The 26,714-nt window shown below is 39.5% G+C and overlaps 3 protein-coding genes and 1 long non-coding RNA gene across 9 annotated transcripts; 3 read left to right on the plus strand and 1 right to left on the minus strand.

Moving 5' to 3' along the window:
* The first annotated feature begins 4,204 nt into the window (after positions 1-4,204).
* On the plus strand, positions 4,205-9,682 carry LOC103995395 (uncharacterized). Its single transcript, XM_009415973.3, has 4 exons — positions 4,205-4,433; positions 6,125-8,587; positions 9,134-9,187; positions 9,286-9,682. The coding sequence occupies exons 2-4, from the start codon at positions 6,169-6,171 to the stop codon at positions 9,351-9,353; spliced, it is 2,541 nt and encodes an 846-aa protein (XP_009414248.2). The 5' UTR covers positions 4,205-4,433; positions 6,125-6,168; the 3' UTR covers positions 9,354-9,682.
* Positions 9,683-10,473: 791 nt separating this feature from the next.
* On the plus strand, positions 10,474-12,792 carry LOC135618432 (uncharacterized). Its single transcript, XR_010489008.1, has 3 exons — positions 10,474-10,640; positions 11,093-11,256; positions 12,522-12,792. It is a non-coding gene; the product is annotated as an uncharacterized LOC135618432 (long non-coding RNA).
* A 2,896-nt stretch (positions 12,793-15,688) lies between these two features.
* LOC135618238 (uncharacterized) lies at positions 15,689-18,859 on the plus strand. The gene is made up of 5 exons (XM_065119105.1): positions 15,689-15,948; positions 16,395-16,558; positions 17,458-17,740; positions 18,123-18,283; positions 18,521-18,859. Exons 1-5 carry the CDS (start codon positions 15,758-15,760, stop codon positions 18,673-18,675), a joined length of 954 nt encoding a protein of 317 aa, XP_064975177.1. The 5' UTR covers positions 15,689-15,757; the 3' UTR covers positions 18,676-18,859.
* A 1,711-nt stretch (positions 18,860-20,570) lies between these two features.
* LOC135619656 (zinc finger CCCH domain-containing protein 53-like) lies at positions 20,571-24,823 on the minus strand. Of its 6 annotated transcripts, none has more exons than XM_065121872.1 (9): positions 24,107-24,823; positions 22,919-24,016; positions 22,708-22,854; positions 22,440-22,625; positions 22,236-22,327; positions 21,846-22,148; positions 21,648-21,768; positions 21,277-21,498; positions 20,571-21,205 (listed from the first exon to the last, which is right to left on the minus strand). In XM_065121872.1, the coding sequence occupies exons 2-9, from the start codon at positions 23,968-23,970 to the stop codon at positions 21,172-21,174; spliced, it is 2,157 nt and encodes a 718-aa protein (XP_064977944.1). In that variant the 5' UTR covers positions 23,971-24,016; positions 24,107-24,823; the 3' UTR covers positions 20,571-21,171. The 6 variants fall into 6 exon arrangements, 4 of the variants coding, with proteins under 4 accessions (XP_064977944.1, XP_064977945.1, XP_064977943.1 ...); XM_065121873.1 differs by having other exon boundaries at positions 21,846-22,145; positions 22,919-24,036; XM_065121871.1 differs by having other exon boundaries at positions 22,919-24,036; positions 24,107-24,822.
* Between the last annotated feature and the right edge of the window lie 1,891 nt (positions 24,824-26,714).

Here is a 26,714-nt window from a genome sequence, read left to right on the forward strand (position 1 = left end):
ATTACCATAAGTAAAAAAATTTGTTAAAACTAGTGTCTTAAGAATGAGGTGGAAAAGATTTAAATAAAATATACTTCATATATATACGTCGTTGAAAGTCTATTATGCTTAAGCCTATATTAGACCAAATATTAGTTTTCAGTAAAAAATGTTAGGTAGATATAAAGTTACCCATAAATGGAATATCAAAAGATTATAAACAAAATAATAAAATATCTACAAAAGATAAAAGAATTATATATTTACATTCAAGAGATCAAATCAACTTAAAATGATGGGATTTTTATATGTTAATTCAATAAACTACCTAAATAGTAGGAAGTCTACAATACGATATATATATATATATATATATAAATAATTAGCTAGAGAGGTAATTTTCAAGAATAGTATAATGTAAATTATATTAAAAATAGAAGTTGATTTTAAGCCATTGAGGCTTCGAGGTTACTAATTAAACTTTGTAACTATAAAATTTTATCTTATGACTCAGTATAGTTAGACTCAATTATCAAATCGTTGAAAATATATTTTGATACATCATAATAATTTTCTGCTCTAAAAATGATAAGTACTTTGGTAGTTATATATATTATGATATAAAGTACTTGATAGTTAGAGAAAAAATCCAGAATTAACTAATATCAATTGAGAATATGAGATTCACTATATTAATTTTTGATCCATTTACTAAGGTATTACAACCTAAGATATATATATATATAATTAAAATTATTTATTTTTAATGGACATCATAAATAATATTATATATAATTAAAATTATTATTTTGCTATCCTATTTATATTTATATATGTACATATTATGAAATATGATAATAGGATTATTTTAATAAGATAAATTACAAGAGTCAGATTACATTGGGAAAAACTAATAGTATTGTGGTACATCGAGTATATATTAATGATATCTAATTTTTATGTCTTACATTTTTAGTAAGACTTAATGTAGTATTATTATATTTATCGATCAATAAAAAAAATCTAATTATGATAGAATTTTTTATGAGGGATGATTGGTAATTTTTTATCTTAGATTTTTCGCTCTTGTCTTTAAAAGATATGACTTCCTAAAAACTAATTACAAATTAATTTATAGTAATCATATAAAAGATAGAAAGAGAGGAGAACATACGTCTAGTTCCTCTTATAAATTGATTCCTTCAAACCTGATAACAATCCGTTTATAGATCAAAAGAAGGATATTCTAAACAACATCGAGTGATCGGTATCTTAAATTTAATTTATTATTGTTTGATTAAATTTTTTTATTATATAATATTAGTATGATTATAGTTCTTATGTTTTGAGTAATAAATGAAGCTAGACTTTTAGGTTCAATCAAAAAATACAATGCTAGTTTAAATTCTCCCTTTTTATTTTTAATTTATGTCAATATACCCTATCCTTGTTACATGTTAGGTGATCAAATGATCCGTGCCCTTTTTAGAACTTAATGATTACACTTAGGTCTTCTAATCAGTATTTGGCCGAGTGTCATCTGCCAAGATCTGCCACCACCTGATCATTATCCACTTCAACTCATCGATGGATTTCACAACCAATATATCTAGATATGTGTGTCCCTATTACCTCTTTCAAATCCTGTACAAAGTAAGCAGCTAAAATAAGGACATATGTCAATACTTACTGAATCCCCACTTCAGCCCTCATGTAAGCATGAAAGCAAAACCTGACTCAACCTGTTGGAGATTGATACGTTCATCCAGGATATATAGACCATGTTATGTCCTTGGTTTTACATGTTGTGAGTCCATCAATGGTTATTAGTGTCGAAGAGATGGTCGATCGAACTGTTTAGATGACCAACCTCTTGTTTCTTTACATGCAGTGTAAGTTATCTGTGAAATATCCTTTTCTAGATGATCTTATTATTTTATGCTGCATATATTTGTCCTGCACAGAGGTTTTATGTATTTAAATATAAATGCACATATTCATTTATATATATAGTTTTGTCTACTTGTTTTGATAAGGCATTTGTGTTGAGTGTAGGTTATGCAACATATTGATGCTGCACTGTTGTCACACCCAATTAGGAAGCAGTTGATGCTTATTTTTCGAGTGATAGAGGACATTAGCATGTTCTTAAGGGCATATTTACTATGATCATAGGATCATATATCATGTATGGACCAGTGTTAGGTGATGAAGAAGACATTGCATTTTAGGGACAAGTTTATTCCCAATCACATCTTGAAGAAACAAAAACCATCTTAGAGAATTTAATGCTACAAGAGCGTTTCTCTTTTTATATGTTCTGAGCATGCCATCAATGTCATCTTGCAATCTCAGGGATCCTTAATGCTGCAAGATCATGTTTTCTTTACGCTAGTTAAAGTTCCATGAATAATGGATCCATGATTACATGGGTCACTCTCAGTCTCAGTCCTCTCTCTTTGACAGAGAACAAAGGGAGAAAAAGGAAAAAAGGAAAAGACAAGCCATAAGGAATCACAGATCATTTTCCACTTTGTCCTCCTTTTTTTCTCGCACATTTAATTGGGAGTGCTGTGGACGCAAAGACTTCCTTTCATTTCCCCCACCTGCAATGTCTTCTTGCATTTAAACTTATCAGTACCCTATTTAAGAGAATATTCTGCTGCCATGCAAGATCAAATGACCTGCTAATTCTGCAAGCAAGTCCAAACATTTCAGTGCCTAACTGATGCCCCTTATATCACTAAAGGAATCACTCACTGATGGCAACCTGAAACTGGTGTAATAGTCTCACTGATGTCCAAAACAAGAGTCTCATGTGCTCCTTGGGAATCAACTACATTAACTAATGTTGGATTATGTGGATGATCCATGAAACATTATTCTATGTAGGTCAACTAGTCACAGTACTCTTCATCACTTTATTCTACGTAGTCCATGCAAAAATGTGATGTACTCATAATAGAAGATGGAGTTTCAAGCCAGACTGAGGTGGAAGTCTCCAAGTAGGATCTCCCAAGATGCCAGGAATTGGGATTCTTTTCCAGTAATAATATTGTAAATCAAAACATCCTAATTTAAATTAATTTTATGTTATTTTCATGGAACAAAATTTTATTGCCTAATAAAATTTCATTTAGAGCAAACATCAATTTTTTTTATTTTCCTGAAAAATGCTTCCGAGACCACAAGAGAGCTGTGATCGCCGTGCTTTATTTAAAGCAGATCGAGCCGTCCACACCGCTTTCACGTGGTGATCGAATCCGACCACGTGATGCCGCTGCTGATCCCCACTTCTTGCAGAGAGAGGTATGCGGCCGGAAAACGTTTCCCGTCGCGACTCGGGAATCGATTCCGGTTGTCGGGAAAGCGTTTTCCCATTTCCGAACGCAAATCCGGAAGCCCGATCACGCGTTCGATGGCCTTCCGGTCTTGCCCGGGCTGTCATTGGCAGGAACTGGTGGGCTCATGAGTCCTTCTCATCCGGGTACGCCTCAGGGTACTCGTTACATCGATCGCTTGGAGTTTCGTGCGTCGTACCATGGACCCCACTGATCGCACGGCTCTGATTGCTTTGCCGCTCGAGATTTGACAAACCGTGAACAGGTCCAAACATAGGAGGAGCTCGTGAAGCAAGCCTCGGATTTCCGGACGCGTGTCAGGAGATGGCGAAGTTACATTTATGCCCTCGTCGGGAAAGCTTGCATGGTCGATGGGATGATAATTGTATGATTGATGGCCATGCGCAGGCATAGGTAGGCATCAGTGTCCCATCCATCTACGTCATCATAACATCATCACCGAATCCACTATTTATATAAATATATTCCATATAATTCTCACTATTCTTTAGGATAAGTTTATAAATAATCGAAATCTAAGTAAAATTTGATGATGGATTCTTTGCTCAATCTCACGAATATACGGAACTAAACCCAAATCATACAATCATCGTTGCCAGTGGTTGTCTGCTGTTCTCCTCGGTGATTGCAGACGGCAGTTGTCATCCTCTGTATCCTAATTTGCTTAGACCAAACTTGGCGCAGCTATCGATGAACAGAAGAAGCTCATTATGATCTAATTAGTCCAATTCTTTCTCTGTGGCTCGTTCGCCACAAGCAAGATGGCATTTTTAAGGTCTCCGTCTTCATAATGTTATAGATGAGAGGCCAAAGGGCATAGCTTTAAAGTCATTTTCTCAAATAGCTTGCGGGCACCGCTCCACAACCAACCGTCGCTTTCGCGTGACGGCGACGTCTCGGTAGAAAACAAAGGAAGAATTCCCGTTATTTATGGCACGTTTAAATGCCAGAGGCAGACGCTGCAAATATAGCCAAGGTCGGTGGCGACTGCGCCGATCGATTGTTCTGTAGGCATGTTGCGCTCTTGAGTGGGTGTGCTTCGCTTCACTCTCTCGCTTCGCGGTGTACGGTCGAGCCGTTAGGGTTGCTCAGGTTGGATCTCTTAATCGCGTGCTTCTTGAACTCTAATTTTGTGTGGTCGCTTTTGGGTTTTTCTCGTTGGAGTGTGCCTTACTGGGATTGACGTCGGTGTTGGTGTTCAAGATTCGATCTTGGGCTGTCCTTTCGGCTGAATTAGGCAATACGTTGTAGATCTTGGGGCTTTCTTTTGTTTTATCTGATTCTTGGCTCAAAGGTTAGGGTTTTTGTCTCACGCTTGCGCATTTAGGTTGGCTTGGATACCTGCAATGGTGTTTTAGATCATGTTGAGCCTGAATCTTTCTGTTTGAAATTAAAGAAGGGTTTTTATTTGTACTAGACAACATTTCTCCTTTTCTTTTCATAACTGCAAATTTGTGTGATCAGGGGATCGGTGATCCGACATATTTTGGAAGTCCATTTTGTTGGTCTTCCTAGCCTGAAAAATTGTTGCTTTCATGGATGTAGGATTTGGTACAGTGCTTCTTTCGTAGTGTATATTTGGTTGATTTATTTATTTATAATTGAAGTGAGAAATAGATGTGCCTTTTTAGTTCGAGCAGAAGAGGTAAAAAAAGAAGCTTGATTACACTGCAAAGAGAGAATCTTAATTACGTTTCAAGATCCTGCAGGTTTCACATACTATGTTTCATTTTTCTTCTCTTTCGTGATTCTTTGGTTATTATTGTAATTTTATAGCTGAATTAATGACCATATGCTTCTTCCTATATTTTTTTCTCAAAGGATAATAAGGAACTAAACTAATGTGCTCTGTCTCTTGACTGATTTCTGGACATAAAATCTTTTTAGGTCTGAAGTTCCAGCTTATGCTTGATCATGCTTTTTGCTTCACATTGTTGTTGAGATGAAGTTGTAGTTGCAGTTTCCACTTGGCTTTCTTTAGGATAAGAAACTTGAACAGCAATGGATAATTCATGGGAACAACCGCTGGAATCGACATTGATAATAATCGTAGAGGGCCTTGGATATTAGCCTTTTCTTTTAATTCATTAAAGAAACCAAATCAAATTTAGGATGCTCTGAAACCTTATATGGTTAATTGCTGCGAGCAATGGAATCGAGACTCATGGTCCTAAAAGAAGAGTCAGTGACTTATTTCAATCGAGCTGCAGGCGTCACTTTATCTGTCAAACAGATAGCTGACTTAGCAGCATTTTGATGTGAGAGATTCGAGGTACATTGTCAAAGATTTACCACAGAACATATCCTGATACCATCTAGGCATAGAACAGGAACATCATGGTCACTGACAAATATTCTTCTTGACCTTTCCAGCCTGTGATTTGCCTAAATAACTAATTTTGCTTACGTTAGATCTGAATTTCTGAAAATTAACCATGTGTTTTATGTTCTAAAGCCATAGATACATCAGAATATCTTGGCACTATACCTCTTGATACTCTTGTCTACTACCCATATTCTTTCAACAAGTACTCCAGACATTGATGACCTAAAATTTTCATATTCTTCTCAAGTCTGCATCTGTCATATTTCAGTTCTAGCAGATTCAAGAAGCAGTTCTGTGAGGTCAAAGCACTACATATCGATCCCTTTTTTCTTATTAATCATCATTCTCTTCTCAACTTTAGCTATAATTTTGGTACTTTTTGCAGCTTTACTTGTGTTATCTGTTTGTTATTCTCCCTGAGGTTTTGTAATTCTATCTCTTTGTTTCTTGGGTTCAGGAATCCTTTGTTAAAATACTTGTCATTGATCAGAAGTACAACCGATGGAATCCTCAATGATTTCGAATCACACAAGGAAAGACTCTGAGGATACTACAATAGAGTTTGGTAAAGCAACAAACTCTATTAACATTGGCATCTCACCAGTCAAAATTGCACATGTCGAGCGGCAGAGCTCAACAGAAAGTGAGGAGTCCTCTGAGTCTAGTGATGAAGTTCGGGCAATTACTGAAAGAAGTCGACCTATTATAAGATCTGCAACTCCTAGAAGATCTGCTTCTCCCATGCGACGAGTACAAATAGGAAGATCTGGATCTCGCAGGTCTACTGCACTGACTATTAAGAGTCTCAATTACTTTCCTACGAGGGAAAGAATTGCATCCAACAGGGATGAAGATGAAAACAGCAGCAGGGATGAAATGACAGAGCAGCCAACTAAGAAACCTGAGAACACGGTAAGAAGGATGAGTGTCCAAGAGGCAATTAATCTCTTTGAAAGCAAACAGAAAGATCAAAATTTGGATGTCCAGAAAAGAAGAGCTTTAGGAGAAGTCTCCAGTAGTACCAATAAAGCTGTCTTAAGAAGATGGAGTGCTGGAATGAGTGAATCTCTAACTCGTTCTCAGGAAAATGCTTCCGAGTCCACATCACAAGACACTAGTGCCAATTTGGTTCTTGGGGTTGGAGATAATAAATTGACTGATGTGAAGGTGGAGTCTGATATTCCTTCAGGTAATTTTAGTGCAACTGAATCTGACATTGTTCAGATTGTTAAATCTCCACACTTAGAGAAGGATAGTTCTCCTGGGCTAGTAATATCTGGAGCTCAAGAAACTGATGACAGAGCAGCTGCCTCGGCTGAGTGGAGTAGAAGGAAAGAAGAGGAGCTTAATCAAATGCTAATGAATATGATGGAGAGAAGGCCTGGCAATTACCGAGGCACTAATGGTGGTTGTGGTGGATCTCTGTCTGTCTCGAATGAGCATAGAGGCGATTTTTATAGTCAGTATAAGGAGAAAAGGGATGAGAAACTTAGAGCAGAAAACGTCAATAAGCATCCGGTGATGGAAACACAACTTAAGGTGTTTCAAGAAACCCTTAAACAAAGCAAAGCAGATATGGTCTCAAAATCTGGAGTCTCTACCAGAAAACTTGACTGGTCCGGTAATTCCCAACAACCCCGAAGAAATTCATCTCCACCGGTGTTACACAAGAAAGAAGATTCAAAAGCAACAGCAACCAGAAAATCTTTGCCAAACACATCATGGTCATCTGGAACTTCCCTGAAGGCAAGTGGAGTCCAACAAGCTAAAACTTCTCCTAGAGTGACTTCTGCTAATGCCAATCTGAGCCGCCGGAAGTCACAGCCCACAGCTTCTCCGACCCCACCAAGCTCCAAAACTGAAAGGATATTACATCAACCAAAAGGTAAGTTGGAAGCCAAAACTGATGTCAAGCCAACTTTAGTAGTTCAAGGAGAAAAGAAGCAGAAAACAACACCAAGAACCCACAAAACTCTGAAAGCCAATGCTCCATTACCTCCTGAAGATGATTCTGGTACAGCGACAGCAAAGCCAAGTTTCTACAACAAGGTCACGAAGAAGAGTAGTGTTGTTCCTTTGGAGGCTAAACCGTTCTTGAAAAAAGGCACTAGGACTAGGCCTGGTGTTGGTCCCATGATAACGAAGACCAAAGTTGCTCAGTCTGATGCTTCATCAAAGATAAGTGACACTATTAATCAAGCTGAAGTAAAGGAGCCTATACTTAAGATCACTGAATCAACTGCTAAGGTAGTGGAGGTTGACCTTTCTCAACAAGCAAATGATGTTGATGCAGATTTAGATACTTTGCAACATAATGATTTAAGTGTTGGAAAAGCAGAAACTCTAGATCAAAGTTTAGCTGAAGTGGATAATGGCTTGAAAAACTCTGTAGAACCTCCTGTTGCTGAGATCCAACCTGATGAGAGTATAGGCATCTCATCAGCTGCTTGGGTGGAAGTGGAATGTGAGGAGGTTTCCACTGGAAATGGCACTATTTTATCTGAAGCCTCTGTCTCCACCATGTTTGCACCACTGCCACTATCAAGCCCACGTGTCCGACATTCATTATCCCAAATGCTTCAAGCTGATAGCAACGAACCAGAGGTCATCGAGTGGGGAAATGCTGAGAACCCTCCTGCAATGATCTATCACAAAGATGCACCCAAAGGATTGAAAAGGCTATTGAAGTTTGGTCGTAAGAGTAAGGGAGAGGCAAATGTGACTGGTTGGGCCAGCCCATCTGTCTTCTCGGAAGGAGACGATGATACAGAATATTCCAAGAATTTGGATACGATGAGAAAAACTGCCCTTCAACCCAAAAGCTATGACCAGCAGAAAACCATGCCTGATGAAAGCTTGTGTGATGGAAATTCAAGTAAGAGGGCAGTTGAGTATCATGGAGTTCATGATGTCTTATCAGGTACAACAACAACAACACTCCTAATTACTGTGACCATCAAGTTATTTTAGTTGGCCATAGCCATCTCCAGAAAAGTTAAAAATATGGTATTTATAGATTATTCCTCAGGATGTTAGAAAGAACAAATTGCAGCATGCAGCACTAAACATTAATGTTGTTACATGGTATTCTAACTATGAGAATAAATAATTAAGCATTGGTCTATTGAAGAAACAGATCATATGTTTTTTAATCAAGTGAACTGATGCAAAACTTATAGCTCCATGCATCATCCTGGGAACACTGAATAAGCAAACATTTTAAGCATTTTGCTACACCTATTTGATCAATCTTGCTGCTCAATTCATTTGATTAGTCTGTTCAGTGGATACTGCCAGTTAATGATGCATGCTAACCCCAAGTAGTTATGTCTTCCGATGAGGCACGGCCTAGTAAATCCAACTATTTTAAGCACAACTATGTGGTGTGCTTTATTATTATTATTGTACGTATGCTTTGTGAATGCTTGTGCAGCTCTATGAAACGATAGCAATTATATTTCTTCAGGTTCTGACAAGTTTCAGGAATGCCATGTTTCATCAGCAGCTACCTCGACTAAGGGTAAAATTTCGATACAACAAATTCATCAGTCAATGTTCCTAAATTAAATGTTTCCTTCAGTTTTGTGAGCTCTTAACAATATTTGCCACTACTTTCAGCAACCAGGTCATTCTTCTCTCTCTCGACATTTAGGAGCAACAAATCAGGTGAAACAAAGTCTCGATAGTTCACAAAGCTACCAGTGATATAGCACCTGTCAGTGTCTCGCCCTGTTCAACCACAGAGAGGCAAGCTTTGGTTCAAGGAATACATATGCACATTCACCTATGATAAGGAGGGTCAATGTTGTTTTGTTGTGTCTTTTCCTCTCTTCTTTAGTGTTTTCATCTTCCAGGTAGGTGATATTGTGCATATGAACAATCTTAGAGCAGAATTAATATGCTCAGGATTAATGTGACTAATGTAATGTCTTGTTGCAACAAACTCTTATATTGTATATCTCTGGATATTTGCCTCTGCCTGATCAATGAACAGCTGAAATTGTTGAAACTTTGATGATTCGTATTTCTTGGTTAGCCCATATTTCTTTCATTTACACCATGAAAGAAGCTTAAAAGTAATGCAAATCGATAGTCTGAGGGGTTGTTCTCTGCTGCTGCTCTCTCTTAGGCATACATCCATTTGTCCAAGAAAACCTTCAGCTGCTGCTCATGTGAAGGCAGGTGCATTTTGGAACTGAATACAATTGTGATTGATACATTGTGCAATGTTCAAGTCAGCCAATCCATGGAAGAGAGAAGAAGAGATCGCAGCCATAAGGCTTAAACTCGATACACTTCTTGGGTTACGTATAGAATTTAAATAGCCAAAAGCAATAATCTCAAAAGCTCACAGAGAGGTAAGCAATGGGTTTGATTGGCTGGTAGGATATCTGATGCCACATTTCCCAACTTTATCTGCCACATTTCCCAACTACCATTAATTAGCATTAATAAGAGAGATGAGATAAAGGATGTGCATACAAATAAAGAATAAATTGACCATATAATGTCTAAGGATGAATGTGTTTATCACTATGCCCAATGGAGTGCATTAATTAATCAGTGTGGAAAAGGTAAAAGATTTTGTGCTTTGGAATGTGGCCAAAGAATAAATTGACCTTAATGCCTGAGAACGAAAGGATTCAATTAAGAGAACAATTGTTTATGTTAAATGGAACTTAAGTAAAACATCCCACCTGTTCGTATCTTGATTTGCTATATATAGATGCATAGATATGAGGTTTACTTAAGACAAACTGCTCATTAGATTTAGAGGATAAAAAGATTTCTGAAGTGATGGCAAAAGTGCATTCGACACCTAAATATGTTCCAATCTTAACACAGGGTGGAGAGAAGAAGGAAGGTGAGGAAACTAATCCATTCAGGTGGATGATTGAGGGTTTCTCTACCCTTCTAAACCATACTGCAGTGACGCACCGCTCTGGGAATTTCGCAGCTTGTGGCTTCACCTGGTGAGTTCGAGTTGGGTTCTTACTCACTCCCTTGCTTCTCATTACCAACATTGAAACATGTAATTTGTGTGCGATCTTTACTCACTGTTTCAGCACAATTGGGTTAATGTGGCATGTCAACCTGTACTTGCTATCAAGCTGAGATGCTGCTCTTGAATGATTCTGCTTATCTATTTTCTTCCTTCAACTGTTTTTTCATGTGGGAATGCTTCTTCAGCATGTTATGCTGCCAAAAACCTGATTCTTTCATATTTACTTTTGAGTCTTGAGGCGCCTCAAGACACTTAGAAGGTGTATGATCTTTTGGTTTAGTCAGCCATGATTTACAATCATCTAATCTTTTTACAAAATGAAAAAAAAAAAATAGTATCGATACCGATATATTCCATTGAATCGTATAGTTGCTTGTAGAAATACTAGCAGACATCTAAGAGTTCAAGAAACACTTGCAGGAATTTGCAGCTGGAAATAAAATCGTCTGTAGAAGATGATGAGAAATCTCTCTGTCTTTACCTATTCTCAGTTGAAGTGTCGTCTAATACTGGTTCGGTGGTCAAGGCAACCTACGAACTGATGATATATGACCAGTTATGCGGGAAGCACATACAGATCAAAGGTAACATCTAAACCAATAAGCTATATGGCAGAATTTGTTACATATCTGGTACTTATTTGAATATGTTGATGGACATGTATTTCTAAGGAAATATAGAAGACATATAGCTATGAAGATATAGATTGAAAGCGGTATTTTTGATCACAAACTATGTAGCATACAAATATTACCCTAAGTATTATGTCTAAAGCTTCGATCCACCTTTCTTAAGGGCAAACAGGATTTGGATAATAATTTTCTTGATGAGGGCTATTCTGCAATGGCTTGATGTTATTTCATGGCACTTTTATTCAGTTGGCAGATGTAACTTATATTGCTATTTGTCTTAATAAGTTTACATACTTGAATTCAATATTCTTGATTGCTGAGATACGTGTATAACAATTTTTGTTTGCTAGCCCATGTGTGGAGTATTTTGTACCAAAAATTTTGTTGGATTTGTTTCCATGTATCAGCTCAAGCATTCAGATGAAGGACTGTTGTTTCATAATTTAACTAGCATTTTTATGCAAGCAATTTTTAAATTCTTTAATCATTTTATTCATTAGTGGCTATTTGGATCTTCAACATTCTCCAGGTGGCTCCAAATTAATCCCAAGCATATTCATTTTATACCTCAATTGTTTCTTTATCTCAGGCAAGATACAGATGAAGTTGCATATTCTGATTACCCCATATTGCAACTGAAATAGCCAATTGCTTTGCTTGAATTGTGAATATGTATCCTTTCTTTCATTTCCTCTGGTGTCTTTTCTATAGTTTTGTTTTCTGTCCGTCAGCTGTTTCTCTGGTGTCAATATGAAAAGTACTGGTATTCATTGGTATGACAGGAGACAACTCTCTCCTTATTCACATGTTGTCATCATAATGATTATTTTTTCTTAGTTACCTATTGCAGCTAACATCTATTACATTGAACTTAATGTTCATTTCTGTGTGCTGCTAAACCAACATAGTTTATGGATTTTTTTAAGGTAAAAGCAATGTTGTTGTTGATTGATTTAAATCCTTTGCATAAAATGCATTTTCTCTTTAGTATTCTCTGTGTTATCTTATTTGTTTGTTTTATCAGTACTTAAAAATATTGGCAACAAAGTTGAGATGTATGTCATAACTGGATATGTTTCTCAGAAGAGATTTATATGTTGTATCTTTATATTATTTTGAAGCTTTATCAGTGTTAAGCAAGCAGTCTCACTCTTTGATGACTCTGTTAACGTAGTTTTGATGGTATTAATAATGCTCCATGGTAATATCATGTCCAGGTGAAGACTATTTCCATGGCTCATCTCGATATGGATTATGCTGTATGGTCCCCTTAAAAAAATTCAACGATCCGAAATCTGGACTACTAGTCAATGATTGTTGCGTTTTTGGTGCTGAAGTCATGGAGGCTTTTGCATGCAAATTAGATCGAGAAGGTGTCTCTGAGTGCTTGTCCCTGAATAAGGAAATAACCCCTCAAACATATACATGGGTGATCAAGAATTTCTCGAAACTGAGTACAAAGCAAGTTTCTGAAGTTTTTACTTCAGGGGGTTACAATTGGTAAGTCTGCAATCAGACTGCACATTATCTGTTTTGACTAAATTATCATTGTATAATTCTCTCAAATGTTTATTGGTCCAGCTAGTATTTTAATTCCATTTTTGATCTTTTGTCTACATCTATTTTATCTCCCTATCGTTATTCTGGTTTTTTATTTTTTCATCCAAAAGCATTGAGCTGTCTTTGTTGATTGCTAAGAACCATGAGCCGGGTTCAGTTTTTACTTTTTAAACTATGAAGTTCTTGGTTTTTCGTCACTAATAGTAAATAATTAAGTGGGTTTTTCCTTACAAGTGGTGTTGCTAACCTATGAGCTCTCGACTGCCATATGATGTTAACCACAGGATGTTTTTATTCTTGACATATTCAGGCATATCGATTTATATCCAGGTGTTCAATCTCACCCAAACATCTTCGCTATGTTTGTGGTCCTGGATAAATTCATCCTTTTTTCTACCAAAACTCGAGTATATGTGGATTACAGCCTCTGCTTGGTGGACCAAATCAATGGCAAACATGAGAAGATATCAGGTTTGGTTGTGCTCGCTAGATTTTTGCTTGAATCATTCATCTGATTCTACGTTTTTATTAAAAAAAAGTCATTTGCCATGAAATCAGACGTGAGACAAATGGACTTATTAACTCGATATATCTATTATCTTAATAGCTCATATGCCCTAATAAAACTTGAGGATCACTGGTGCCTCAGTATCTTTCGTGATGTATATAGCTCTTTTTTTTTCGAGTCCTTGTAATTTTCTTAAATATATTGCATTTTATATCATGAACCTAAGTTAATAGTATACAAATCCCAATCTTCTCCTACTTCCAATGTATGATTAATCTAAAATCTTGCTTTGTTTCTGCAGTGCGAGATCAATTTGCCTCGGGGAGAGGCTGCTGGAGACTTGTCATGCTTCTGAACTTGAAAGATATACAAAATCCATCAAGGGGATTCCTTCACAACGAAACTTGCATTGTCCTAGCATCCCTTACTGTTCTTGGAAATGTCAGCATTACTTAGAACACTGGTGTATTACCCTTTGATGACTTGTTTATTAATGTTTCAAGAAAACCACATGTCGACCTCTTAGATTAATCCTATTTTGAAGCTTTATCAGTAGGAAGTAGGCTGTCTGACTCTTCGATGCCACCGTAATCATCTTGTTGGTGGTAATAATAGTACTCCATGGTAACATCATGTGCTGGTGAAGGCTTATATGCATTCCATGATTCATCTCAATGTGGATTATTCTGTATGGTCCTCTTAAAAAAAATTCAACGATCCAATATCTTGACAATGTGTCATGCAAATTAGGACAAAATGGTGTCTTCGAGTGCTTGTCCTTGAAGAAGGTTATAACCCCGGAAACTTATATACTTGGGTGATTAAGAATTTCTCGAAACTGTGTAGAACTAGAATCTGAGCTTTTTACATCCAGGGGTTACAGCTGGTACATCCGCAATAATACTGCACATTATCTGTTTTGACTAAATTTTCATTGGTGCATCAATTATGTTGATTCCATTTCTGCTGTTTTATCTAAATCTTTTTTAGCTCCTCGTCATTGTTCTGGTTTCTGTTTTTTCATCCTGAAGCATTGAGCTGGCTTTCTTGATAGCTAAACATCATGAGCTGGGTTGAGATTCTATGGTTGAATCTATGTAGTTATTGGTTTGTCTTCACCATTAGAAATGGTTACGCTGGTTTTCTTGGTTGTTACCGATCGTGAACTGGGTTTGATACTCACAAGTCTTGTTTCTAACCTTTGAGCTCTCGACTTTCATAGCTCATACACCGACCTCCTCGCTATGTACTTGGTCCTGGATGATCCAGTTGCTCTTCCTTCCAAGACAAGAATGTATGTGGATTTCAATTTTTGCCTGCTGGATCATTTCAATGGCAAACATAAGAAGAATCCAGATTGAGAATCCATTTCTTTTATTTTTTGCAGGGCAAAATCAACTTTCCTTGAGGAGTTCAGTTGGCGATGGAACAGATTTTGTAGCGGAAAGATGTCCATAGTTCAGAAAGATTGCATGTTCTGTTCTTCGAGAAGTCAGCACACTATTTGAACAAATGGTGGGGCGGATGTTAATCTTCAATGAGGAATGTCATACGAGTTGTAAGAATTCACACACCAGTTGTGTTTTGTGTCTTGTTCCCTATTTCTGCTTGTGTTCTTCAGGTGCATGCAATCAGTGGATTAGAGCATTAACGCAATTAGCAGAACCAATAATATCGTATTTGTCTTGGCGTTTGTCTCTTCCTGACGAATGAACAGCTGAAATGTTTGATACTCTGATGATTCTTATGTCTGTCTTATGTCTCTTTTATCGACACAATTAAAGAACGCTTAAAGCAATGCAAATTGCCAGCACGAGTGGTTAGTCTCCGCTGTTTTCTCGTAAGAAAACCTTTTGCTGCCGCTCGTGTGAAGGCAGATCCATTTTGGAACTGTAAACATCTGTGTTCGAGTCGCACAATCCACGGAAGAGAGAAGAAGCATACTGCAACAATAAAGACTTAAAACTCGCTAAGACTACTTAGATTATGTGTAGAATGTTTGTATAGCACGTCTTGTAGCGAAGAATCAATTATATTGATGGGAATGAATCCAACATTAATATTATTGTGTGTTCGAACCATTAATGTTCGAGGATGAATATATTTCGTAACAGAATGTCTATAATTGTGCTGATTGCCTAACTTGAGAGTGGAAAGGTATAAGAATTGGTAGGTGGCCAAAGAATCGATTGACCTCGATACCTAAGAAAGAATGGATTCAATGGAAAGAACAATAGTGTTTGTTGCATGGAAGCCAAGTAAAACATCCCGACTGTTCAAATCTAGATTTTGTATGTACATGCTCGTCTATATATAGAGATAGATTTGAGATGGATGTAAGACAAACGACCTGTTAGATTTAGGGGATAAGTAGATTCCGGAGTGATGGCCAAAGTGCTTTCGTCCCGTTCTTCGACTTCACCTCGGTACGTTCCTATCTTAACAGAAGGTGGAGAGAAGAAGGCAGGTGAGAAGACTAATCCATTCAGGTGGATGATCGAGGGTTTCTCTACCCTTCTGAATCAAACTGCGGAAACACATTCCTCTGGCAACTTCTCAGCTTGTGGCTTCACCTGGTGAGTTTGAGTTCGGTCCTTTCAAAGTCTCTTGCCTTTCAGCGCAGAAAAGAATGCAAACATTTGCCTTGTGCGTGAACTGTACTCACTGTTTCAGCAATGGTTTGGTATGTCGCTTGTAGCTTCTGTTTAATCCATTCTGCTTATATTCTCCCATGAGTTAATTTTCCTGGAAGAAAGCTTCCTCGGCATGTTATGCCACTAAAAACCTGCCTATCCGAAATCTACTTGAGCTTGAGGCCAAGACGCCTTCAAGATGTATGATCATTTGTTTCAGTTAACCATGATTTACAATCATCTAATCTTTTTACAAGAAGAAAATACAGTAAATGGCGTTTCAAGACGTGTCTACTGGTAATATCCCCATGATTCTTTTAGATGCTTGTATAAACACTAACAGAGAGAAGTTTCATAAAGACATCTAAGAATTCAAGCAACACTTGCAGGAAGTTGGAGCTGGAAATAAAATCGTCTGGAGAAGATGCTGAGAAATCTCTCTCCCTTTGCCTATTCTCAGTTGAAGCATCATCTTCTACTGGTTCGGTGGTCAAGGCAATCTACAAACTGTTGATGTATGACCAGTTATATGGGGAGCATATACAGAAGGAAGGTAACATCTAAACCAAAAAGTGATATGGCAGAATTTGTTAAATATCTGGTAATTATCTGCATATATTGATGGACATGTATTTGCTAAGGAAATATAGAAGACATATAATCATGAAGACAAAGATTTAAAGGGATATTGCTTATCACAAACCATATAGTCTACAAATATTAACCTAAGTATTGTCTCTATAGCTTCAATCCACATTTCTTAAGGGCAAACTAGATTTGGATAACCATTTTCTTTATGAGGACTATGCTTCAATACTTTGATGTTATTGCATGGCATTTTTATGCGGTTGGCAGATGTAAATAAGTATATGCAGTAGAATTCAGTATTCTTGATTTCTTAGATGCACATATATAAATGATTTGATTGCTAGCCCATGCATGAGGAATTTTTATACTAAAGATTGTTAGATTCATTTCCATTTATCAGCTCAAGCTTTCAGATGAATGACAGTGGATTCACAATTTAACTAGCATTTTTCTACAAGCAATGGGCAAAAGCTTGACTCATTTAATTCGCAATTTTTTTTAGGAGGCTCAAAATTGATATTCCCTAACATGTTTATTTTATACCTCAGTGGGTTCTTTAGCTCAAGCAAGATAAAGCTGAATATTCTGATTACCGCATAATGCAACTGAAAATGCCAAATGCTCTCTTGAGTGTTTTTTGTATTATCTTTTAGAATTGTCGCATAAGTTCTTAAACATATTATCTACAAAGTTGAGGTGTATGTATGCTGTAACTAGATATGTTCCTCAAAAGAAAATTATATGTTGGATCATAATAATTTTTTGAAGCTTTATTGGTAGGAAGTAGGCCGTCTCACTCTTCGATGTCACCATAATCATAGTATTGGTGGTAATAATAATGCTCCATGGTATTATCATGTGCAGGTGAATGCTATTTCCATGGCACATCTCAATATGGATTATGCTGTATGGTCCCCTTAAAAAAATTCAATGATCCGAAATCTGGACTACTAGTCAACGATTGTTGCATTTTCGGTGCTGAAGTCATGGAGGCTTTTGCATGCAAATTAGGACGAGAAGGTGTCTCTGAGTGCTTGTCCCTGAAGAAGGAAATAACCCCTCAAACATATACATGGGTGATCAAGAATTTCTCGAAACTGAGTGCAAAACAAGATTCTGAAGTTTTTACTTCAGGGGGTTACAAATGGTAAGTCTGCAATCAGACTGCACATTATCTGTTTTGACTAAATTATCATTGTATATTTCTCTTAAATGTTTATTGGTCCAGCTAGTATGTTAATTCCATTCCTGATCTTTTATCTGCATCTATTTGATCTCCCTATAGTTATTCTGGTTTTTGATTTTTCATCCAAAAGCATTGAGCTGTCTTTGTTGATTGCTAAAAATCATGAGCTGGGTTGAGATTTGAAGTTTGAAACTATGTAGTTCTTGGTTTTTCCTCACCAATAGTAATAGTTAAGCAGGTTTTCTTGATTGATACAAATCATGAGCTGTATTTTAAACTTACAAGTGTTGTTGTCTGCCATAAGATATTAACCATAGGATGCTTTCATTCTTGACATGTTCAGGCGTATCCAATTATATCCAAATGCTAGCCCATACACAAACTTCCTTGCTATGTTCTTGATCCTGGATACTTCCGTTGCTCTTCCTTCCAAAACTCGAGCATATGTGGATTACAGCCTTTGCTTGGTGGACCAAATTGATGGCAAACATAAAAAGTTATCAGGTTTGGTTGCGCTCACTATTTTTCTGCTTGAATCATAGCTCAAATGCCCTTATAAAACTTCAGGATCAATGGTGCCTTAATGTCGTAATGTATGTAGCTCTTTTCTACTCTGAGTCCTCATAATTTTCTTTAATAGATTGGCTTTGATATCGTGTACCCAAGTTGGTGATAAACAAATTCCAATCTTCTCCCACATCCGATGTAAGATTAAACTGAGAAGTTGCTTTGTTTTTGCAGTGCAACGCCAATTTTCTTCCGACGGTGTTGGTTGGGGATGGCACAAGTTTCTAGAGTGGAAAGATATGCAAAATCCATCAAGGGGATTCCTTCGCAATGACACATGCATTGTCGAAGCATCCGTTGCTGTTCTTGGAGAAGTCAGCATTACTTAGAAACACTGGTGTGTTAGCCTTCAATGACTTGGTTATAAATGTTTCAAGAAAAACATGTCTACCTGCACATTTATCATAAAATTTATGTATCTTCTTGTATGTATTCTGCATGCCAATTAAAACATTTATATCAAAAGGAAAATAAATAAAAAGGCAAATGCATTAAGATGGTTTGTTCCTCAAATGATTACTCTCTTCTCTCAGATTGAACATGATGGAATTTATAGGTATCTTTTGTATCGTATTTAATGGTTGTCGATGAATTATATTTTATTGGGTACTCACTATCTATTTGATCCATTCAAGCTGGATTTGTGTAACTATTATTCTGGTTTGTGATGAACATGAGCAGATAATACATAGCTTAATCAAGTTTTTCTACTCATATTTGGATTTAGATAGATTAAAATTAGCCGGTATCCTATTTATTACCATTGAATTCAATTACAGGGAGGAGGCCAAAAAGTGATCTGATATCAAGATTCACAGATCCTTAACTTATCTATGTGCTTCTTATGACATATAGGGGAAGAGTTATTTAGGCAGAGCACATGAGTTCACATGCGAGTGGAGAAGAGGGCAGAGAAAAGAAAGAATGTCTTAATTTATTTCTTGGAAAAAGCAAGAGGAACAAATAATGACAACCAAATCCTTTGTTTATTTGTTGATTTGTTCTGCACTTTGATTCCTCTGTTGTTTGGAACCATGAATGAGGAATCTGATTCAGTGAGATTGGATCAGCTTGCAAGGATCAATATAACAATTCATTTCGTGTGAAATAAAACATTTGACCTAAGGATTAGGCCAAGAGATTATGGTTGCAGCAACTTAGGTGATAATTTTTTCTCATCAAATTTAAAATATTAACTCTGATTAAGCTTCATATCATCATGATTGTGTCTTGGAAAATACACAGTTCTGTTTCATCATTGTCAATGGAGATTTATAGCTGCCATTTTCCCCATCATTTGACTGCCAGTTTTCAGTGCTTCCACATACAAATAAATATATATTACATCCCCTGAAAAATCCCAGCATTTTTTTTCTTGGAGGAAAAAAATAATATCAGAGTTCTTAGCAGGCTGAAAGTTGTAATAGTTATAATGACTGTTATGTATAACACTTACCCTTAGATTATAAGAAGTAAGCCTTGCCAATCTCAATTACATACTTTCTTGATCTTCTTGTTGGCTCAGAAACAACTCATGGAAGGAACATCTCAAGCCCTCAATAAAACCTCTACTGTTTGCATACAAGTATATGCTCTCAGATGTTCTAGGAGTGCAATGCTTCTGAAGAACCATCTGACATAATTTTATTTTCAACCCTAAATAAATAGAAAACTTTAAATTTCTTTTAAACTGTTAGGTTATTCACCCAGCAATCACCAACCTGTAGTCTTTCTTCCAAAAAACAACCTTGTTTTACTTGATATTTCACCATTTTTGTTCTTTATGGACAACCTCTTCCAAGAAAATTATGTTAGAGCTCCCAACAATCATGGCCTCAGTAGAGTGGTATCATTGATAGGCTTAAATTTTTGTGCACACAAGCTTCTGTCTGTCACATAAGGATAATTATCCACAGCTGGTCCCACTCTATTGGGGGAGAAGTCCCATCACATCATCATATTGCTTTGACTTTGTTCCTTTCATCTCTGTTCCTTGTGTCATAAAGCTAATACCAGCTAGAAGGAGCAAAAAGAGAAGAAAAAAAAGGCTAATAATTCAAGTTTCTAAGAGACTTGAATTGTGCCACTTTGAAGGAATTAATTAGGGTGATAAAAAGGACAGAAGTAATCTCTGATCCCAACTATTCACCTGCTTTTGTTTTTGGTACCAAATAGAGTGAAGATGGAAGAGAATGAACAGAAGCAGAAAGACATATACTCGATCTACACGAGAGGAGGAGGAGATGAAACCATTTGTAACTATCTGAGCATTTGTTTGTCTATATATTTGCCACAATTGAAGATGGCAAAAGGAAAACAGAAGACCACTCAACAGCAGGCAAATGATCACACTTGAGTATCTTTTTGTCAGTCATCTCCTCTTTGTTGTGGTACTTTTTCTGTGCTGCTTTTTTCTCTTACTGAGCTATCTCTTTACAGAATTCAGTCTGCTGTCTGTCCTTTCCTGTTTGTTGTTTGTGAGCCTGTAGAGTATTCTTGGTGAGTGGAAACCAGCAGCTGTGTGGTGACTGGTACACTATCAAGTAGAAGTAGGGATGTAGTCTGGCTGATTGCTTGATTGCTGAAGTTGCAGCTTTCCGTGACTCAGCTGGAGGAGTTGGGAGTTGGGAAGGGGAAGGAGAAGCGAAAGTAGCTTACACTATAAGAAGTTACCATCTGATTCATCACTGCTTTTTCATTCCAGAAAGCATTCAGAAATTGATGATGATGATGATGATGAACTCCCCAATCCCGCGTAATGTTTGATCGTATGCTTACTCTGGTTTATGGAGGGTTTCTTCACCCACCAGGCTACACCTCCAAGTCTACATTCCAATGGCTCCATGGCTGGAGGAGAACCTGTGATATAAACCAGACATGGGTCGTGCTACCATCTACCACAAGAAAACATTTGGCAGGAGTGTCGTTACCTCGGCATTTGGAGGAAGCATGATTTATGGGAAGCCATGTCGATGGTGGAAGTCGACGGTAGCAACGTAGAGGGAATTAGGTGGGCACTGCTGCTGCTCCCGTTGTTGACGATGGCAGCACTGGTCGCGGCGATGTCCGCTTCGGCGGCGGAGAAAGGATCGAGAGCGATGGACGATTTGGTAGGCGAAGCGAAGGGGCTGTCCGGCAAGATGTGCTCGGCGCTGTGTCCATGTTTTGGGGACAGAAGAAGAAACAGCTCTCACTCAATCAGCACACGAAGAACGCTAACTTGTTAGTGCTTCTGCAACTGTAGAGAGAGAGAGAGAGAGAGAGAGAGAGCCAATGGTTGAGTTGTTTAATGGTCTGATACCTTTCGTGGATATCGCTATCTTTATTGGGGTTCGCTTCAGCGTCAGATTCCTTCTTATCAGCAGGGTCGACTGTCTTTTTCTCGAGAAAACCATTGGAGCTGTTCATCTTCTGATCTGCTCCTACGATGCAAACAGGAGAAACTTGTGACGAAGAATCAATTAACCGATAATTAGATGTTCATCACAATCAAACTGACCTCCAGTTGGGGAGTGTTCTTGGCTGCTGCTGTTGCCGCTGCCATTGCTCATTGTGTCGGCTGTAGGAATGGTGACTGCTGGAGCAGCATGAATGGCAGGGGAGTTGATGGAGGATGGGGTGGAGGAGGAGAGGCTCCGGTTCTTGAGATCGAGGAGCTGGAGGTTCATGAATCGTCTGGCGTGCAGCTCGATGGCCTGCTGTAGCTCCAGCACTTGCTGCTGCTCCTCCAGCTTCCTCCGCAGCAGCAGCAGCTCTTGGCCGCTGCTGCTGTTGTTGTTGTACAGCGTCCTTGCTCCTCCTACTTCGTCCAGCTTAAACTTCGGTAAGAGCTAGAAGAACAAGCAGAAAGAGTGATACAATGTTCAGCTTCAAGGATGAAGAATCTAACCAAGCTGCTGAAGGTCATATGCATCTCTAGATTCCAAGCCCGTGGGAGTCGAACACCCAGAAAAATTTCCCCTTTCAGTCTGCTGCTGCTTCCTGAATGAGTTCACACAAGAACATTGATGATGATCGCAAAGGAGAGAGAGAGAGAGAGAGAGAGAGAGAGAGAGAGAGAGAGAGAGAGAGAGAGACAGAGAGAGAAGAGTGCCTGCACTTGTCGGGGACTTTTCCCTTCTCCTTGTAAGGCTTGACGAGAACCCGCGCATCGCAGACGAAGTGGGGATTTCCTTTCGCCAAGATCAGCTTCACGGTCTCCGGGTAGACGAAGGTCACGAATCCAAACATTCGTTTTTGCTGGTACGGGATCCTCACATCCTGCACTGGCCCGTAGATACTTCGAAATGGAATGAAGCAGAGATCAGACAGATTTCAATTGTTGACTGAGGTAGGAAGCGAACGATCGAGACACAATCAACCTGAAATAGTTCGAGACATCTTCTTCGGTGAAAGTGCTGTCTGCAGGGAAGGTTAAGTAGATCTGCCTCGACCCCGGATTCGCCATCCCCGCAAGATCGCTCCTTTCCATCCTCGTCCGCATCAGTGCCGCTGCCACCGCCGCCGCCCTGTGAACAATCACAACACGTTGAAGAGACAGATGTGCGAATGTCAGCGCGAAAAATTTGCTACCTTTGGCTATCATTTTTCTGTTGGAGAAGGAAGTCGAGGCATTTGCTTGTCGACGATGGGGAGGACGGCAGCGAACCCAGCGGAGAGTAAGGGAAAGCGGACGCCGTGAGCTGCGTCGCGCCGCCGCTGCCGATTCTTTGGCTCTTGGACCTCAGCAGCAGGTCCGGGCACTGCTGCTCCAGCGCCGCGGCGTTTTCGTCTGGCAGACCGTGGAGGAAGCGACAAGCAGTGCCGTCCTTGCAATAACCTCTGGCGAAATAGAGGCACGGCTTCCAACCTAACCTGGCGGCATCGGAACGGAGGGGGAGGTCGGCGGCGGACCAGCTCCGGCGGTGGTGGTTCCCGTTGACGCCCCATCCCATGCGGTAAGGAAACAGCAGTCCGTCACCGCTGCCGCTCGGGCTACGACACCCGACGTCTGGGTAGAAGTCACATCCGCCGGCGGCGGCAGCGGCTCTTGGGCCCATATGAAAGGAGTTGTCCGGACCAGAGCCGGCGGCTGGGTCGTTGAGGAAGGAGAGCTGGTCTTGGAGGTGGAACTCATCGACGAGAGGATCACCGGATGTTGAGCCGCCGTTAAAGAACGGAGAGGGGCTGGGGCTGCCGGGGCTGAGGAGCTCGTCGGAGCCGTGGAGCTCGTCCAGGGACCCATTGAGGGCGCTGTTCGCTCTACCGGCGCGGGAGAAGACAGGCGGCGGAGCGAACGAGGTGGGGGAGGAGACAGCGAGTGAGGAGAAGCGGGAGGAGGAGTTTTGTCGGGCGAGGAGGCCCAGGGGAGAAGGGGAGGTTGCAGCTGCTGCTGGAGGAGTTGGGGCAGCAGGGGCGGCGGCGGAGGAGGAGGAGAGAGGCGAAGTGGGAGCAGGGAGGCCGAGCTCCTTGCGAGCCTTGAGGACGACGGAGTGGAGGAGGGCCTCGGGGCCGAAGGCCAGGCGGATCATCTCCTTGTCGCCGTGCTCCTGGATCAAGACGTAGCCCATGATCTTGGCCGCGTTCTCTGCGTCCAAGCACTGGATCCTCGCCAACACCACCCTCGTTGCCTCGTACACGTCCATGAAGCTACTCTCTCGCTCGCTCTCTCTCTCTCTCTCTCTTCCTCCTCTACCCAAATTATTTCTCAGCTACCATTGCAACACCCATATCAGAAGAAGAAAGGCAGTAAAAGCGAAGTATGTCTGTAAAAGGACTCACCAAACTTGTTGATAAAGACGACGATTCTCCACTTCAGTGTTCAGAGAGAAAAAAGGTGCGTGGTTCTCGAAAACTAGCACTGACCGAGGTATTCAACCATTTCCACAGAAAGAGAGGGGTAAACACGGGGCACTCAGCCATTAATGGAGCTCTCTTCGGCCGCAACGCCACCGTCGGCTGTTGCTTCTCCCGGCATGCCCTTGGCGTTGTTTTCTGCCCAGAAGAAATCTCTCTCTCTCTCTCTCTCTCTCGCTCTCTCTCTTTCTTGCGTTTAGTCTAACTAGGTAGATAGATAGAGATATAGATCTAGATCTGCTCAAATAGAGGAGCACGTTCTCCCTCTACCACCTGAAACCTCTTTCTCTCTCTCCTCTTGTGAGGCCGAGACTTTTTGGGTGATGAGTCTACCTTCGCCCCTCTCCTCTCTCTCTCTCTCTCTCTTCGATCTCTCCTCCCTTTGGCTCCTCGTTCTCAACCTTGACAGCTGCTTTTATGGGTCTGCAGTGGTGACAGCGGTAAAACTTCCCTCTCAGAATCATCACTCGCATTACTCGGAGCCTGACGAGCTAATACGATCTCATAAGCATGGAAGATGGATCGGCCGCGTTCCACAAACGGGCAGTTGCCGTGGCAGTCGACAACAATATATTGATTTGGATATCATGGAATCCGAAACAGCCATGCAGCAGTAAGTACCATGGTTGGTGGTAGTGGCAGTGCGTCTGCGTGCAGCTTTTACTGCGGCCTTTAGGAGCGTGACGCCGGGGGTTTTATAACCATCATGCACAGTGCAAACACATGTGGGTGAAGTCCTTTTGGTTTTCCTTCCTTCATGCAGTAGTAGCAGCAACGGCGGTCTAAGGTTTTGGAGCTTTCCGCCCTTTCCATCTTTTTGCGTTGCGGAGTGCTGTCTCAGAGAGACTCACACGGGGGGAGAGATCCGCCACCACCACCACCACCACCACCGGAAGCTCTAAAAGGACTCCGTCACGGACGCTGGTTTCTGGCCTCAGCCTCTGCCCAACCCGCACGTGCCTGTGCCTCGGCACGTGGGAACTATGAGGCCTCTCTCTGTGGAATAGAGAGTGTTCTTTCATTACTGTGGAATCAACCAATAGAAAATGTGTCATCAAATCAGTACAAATTGTATGCTTCTTTTGTTGATTTGATACTACAAAATATTTTTTGAGTTTAGAAAATGAGAAAGTCCCAATTTTCTCGTAATTTATTCATATTTTTCGATCGGAAAGAGATAGGTTAGGCAGGTGAGGGAGCTTTGAGCTGTGGCCAATACAGTATGGTGGAGTTGTCATTGTGAGGAAGAAGAAGATAGCAATGTCTTCCTACTCTTTCAAACCAAAGCGATCAAATCCAATCCGTATGTCCGATCTAATCAGATGAGGTCCATTGTCTCCGATCACTCTACCCACATGTCACCATTTAGGATAACTCTAATTTATATTTAATTTTTTTTATTATCAAATTCATAACAGCATGATACTTATATTAAAAATATATATAATATACAAGCTCAAGGAGATCGAATTCAAACTTAAGATAATGGTCATTTCTCTCTCCTAATAAGACTTAGATTTATTGTCGTAATATCATGATACAATACGATAGGATGATCCTCTTGACTTATTTTAGATGTTATAATAAAAAAAATAAAATATATTCGATAGATTATCAAAAATGGTATCATAAAAAATGATATTAAAATTATCTGGACTCATATTCCAATTAGTACTTAACCAATTAATACTTAAAAAATGATAATGATTCTTGTCCAAGATCATCTTAAGTGGTTGTGATAGCACAAGCACACCATATCCCCATCCCAGCCCAAAAGGAAGAAACAAAGGAGTCACATCCCAACAGAGAAAGACAAGTTGTCTTTGTTTGGGAAGGTGAGGATTGAGGGAGATTGGTGGGGTTGTGATGCCTCCCTTACATTGAATGCAATGCAAACTACAAAAGAAATAAGCTAATGTGCTATTACTTCTCTTTGTGCAAGTTTGAGTCCCTCCTTAATGCCTTGTGTACCTTTTACATCACAAGGGTCCCATGAGTGAGACTCTTCTCAAGTGTAGGCCACTCCATGGGGACACTGGATTCAAAAAAACTGAGGGGGTGCTTCACAAGGGCAAATGATGTCAATGGCAGTATCCAAAAGTACCCCCCAATTCCAAGTACTATTTGGCCATTAGATCAAGCCATAAAATAGTCTTGTACACATCTCCTCATAAGCCCATGTCTGTTAAGAGTTCTAAGTCATAGCTATCTGTTTGGTTCATCAACTGTGAACTAATCATTATATCTGTCAATTAGTGTTTGTGGTGATGCTTCTGAATTCCTCATGATATCAAAGACAAACAATGCATGAGTTGTCAGAGACCAAAGCTTGCACTTCATTGATCTAATTTACACTGTGATATGGAATTGACATGTCACTTAGATCTAATTTTAGTCATGTAGTTTCTTCTTTAATCTAATTTAAATTGACAGGGTATAATCATTGGCTAATGGGTCTAAGTTGTGTTGCACAAGCATAAGAGTAGAAGGGGATAATGGGGACATAAATCAATCAGAAAGAACCTCATTGACT

The sequence above is a fragment of the Musa acuminata genome, chromosome BXJ2-8 (genome assembly GCF_036884655.1).
Source record: "Musa acuminata AAA Group cultivar baxijiao chromosome BXJ2-8, Cavendish_Baxijiao_AAA, whole genome shotgun sequence".
Taxonomy (NCBI): Eukaryota; Viridiplantae; Streptophyta; class Magnoliopsida; order Zingiberales; family Musaceae; genus Musa; species Musa acuminata.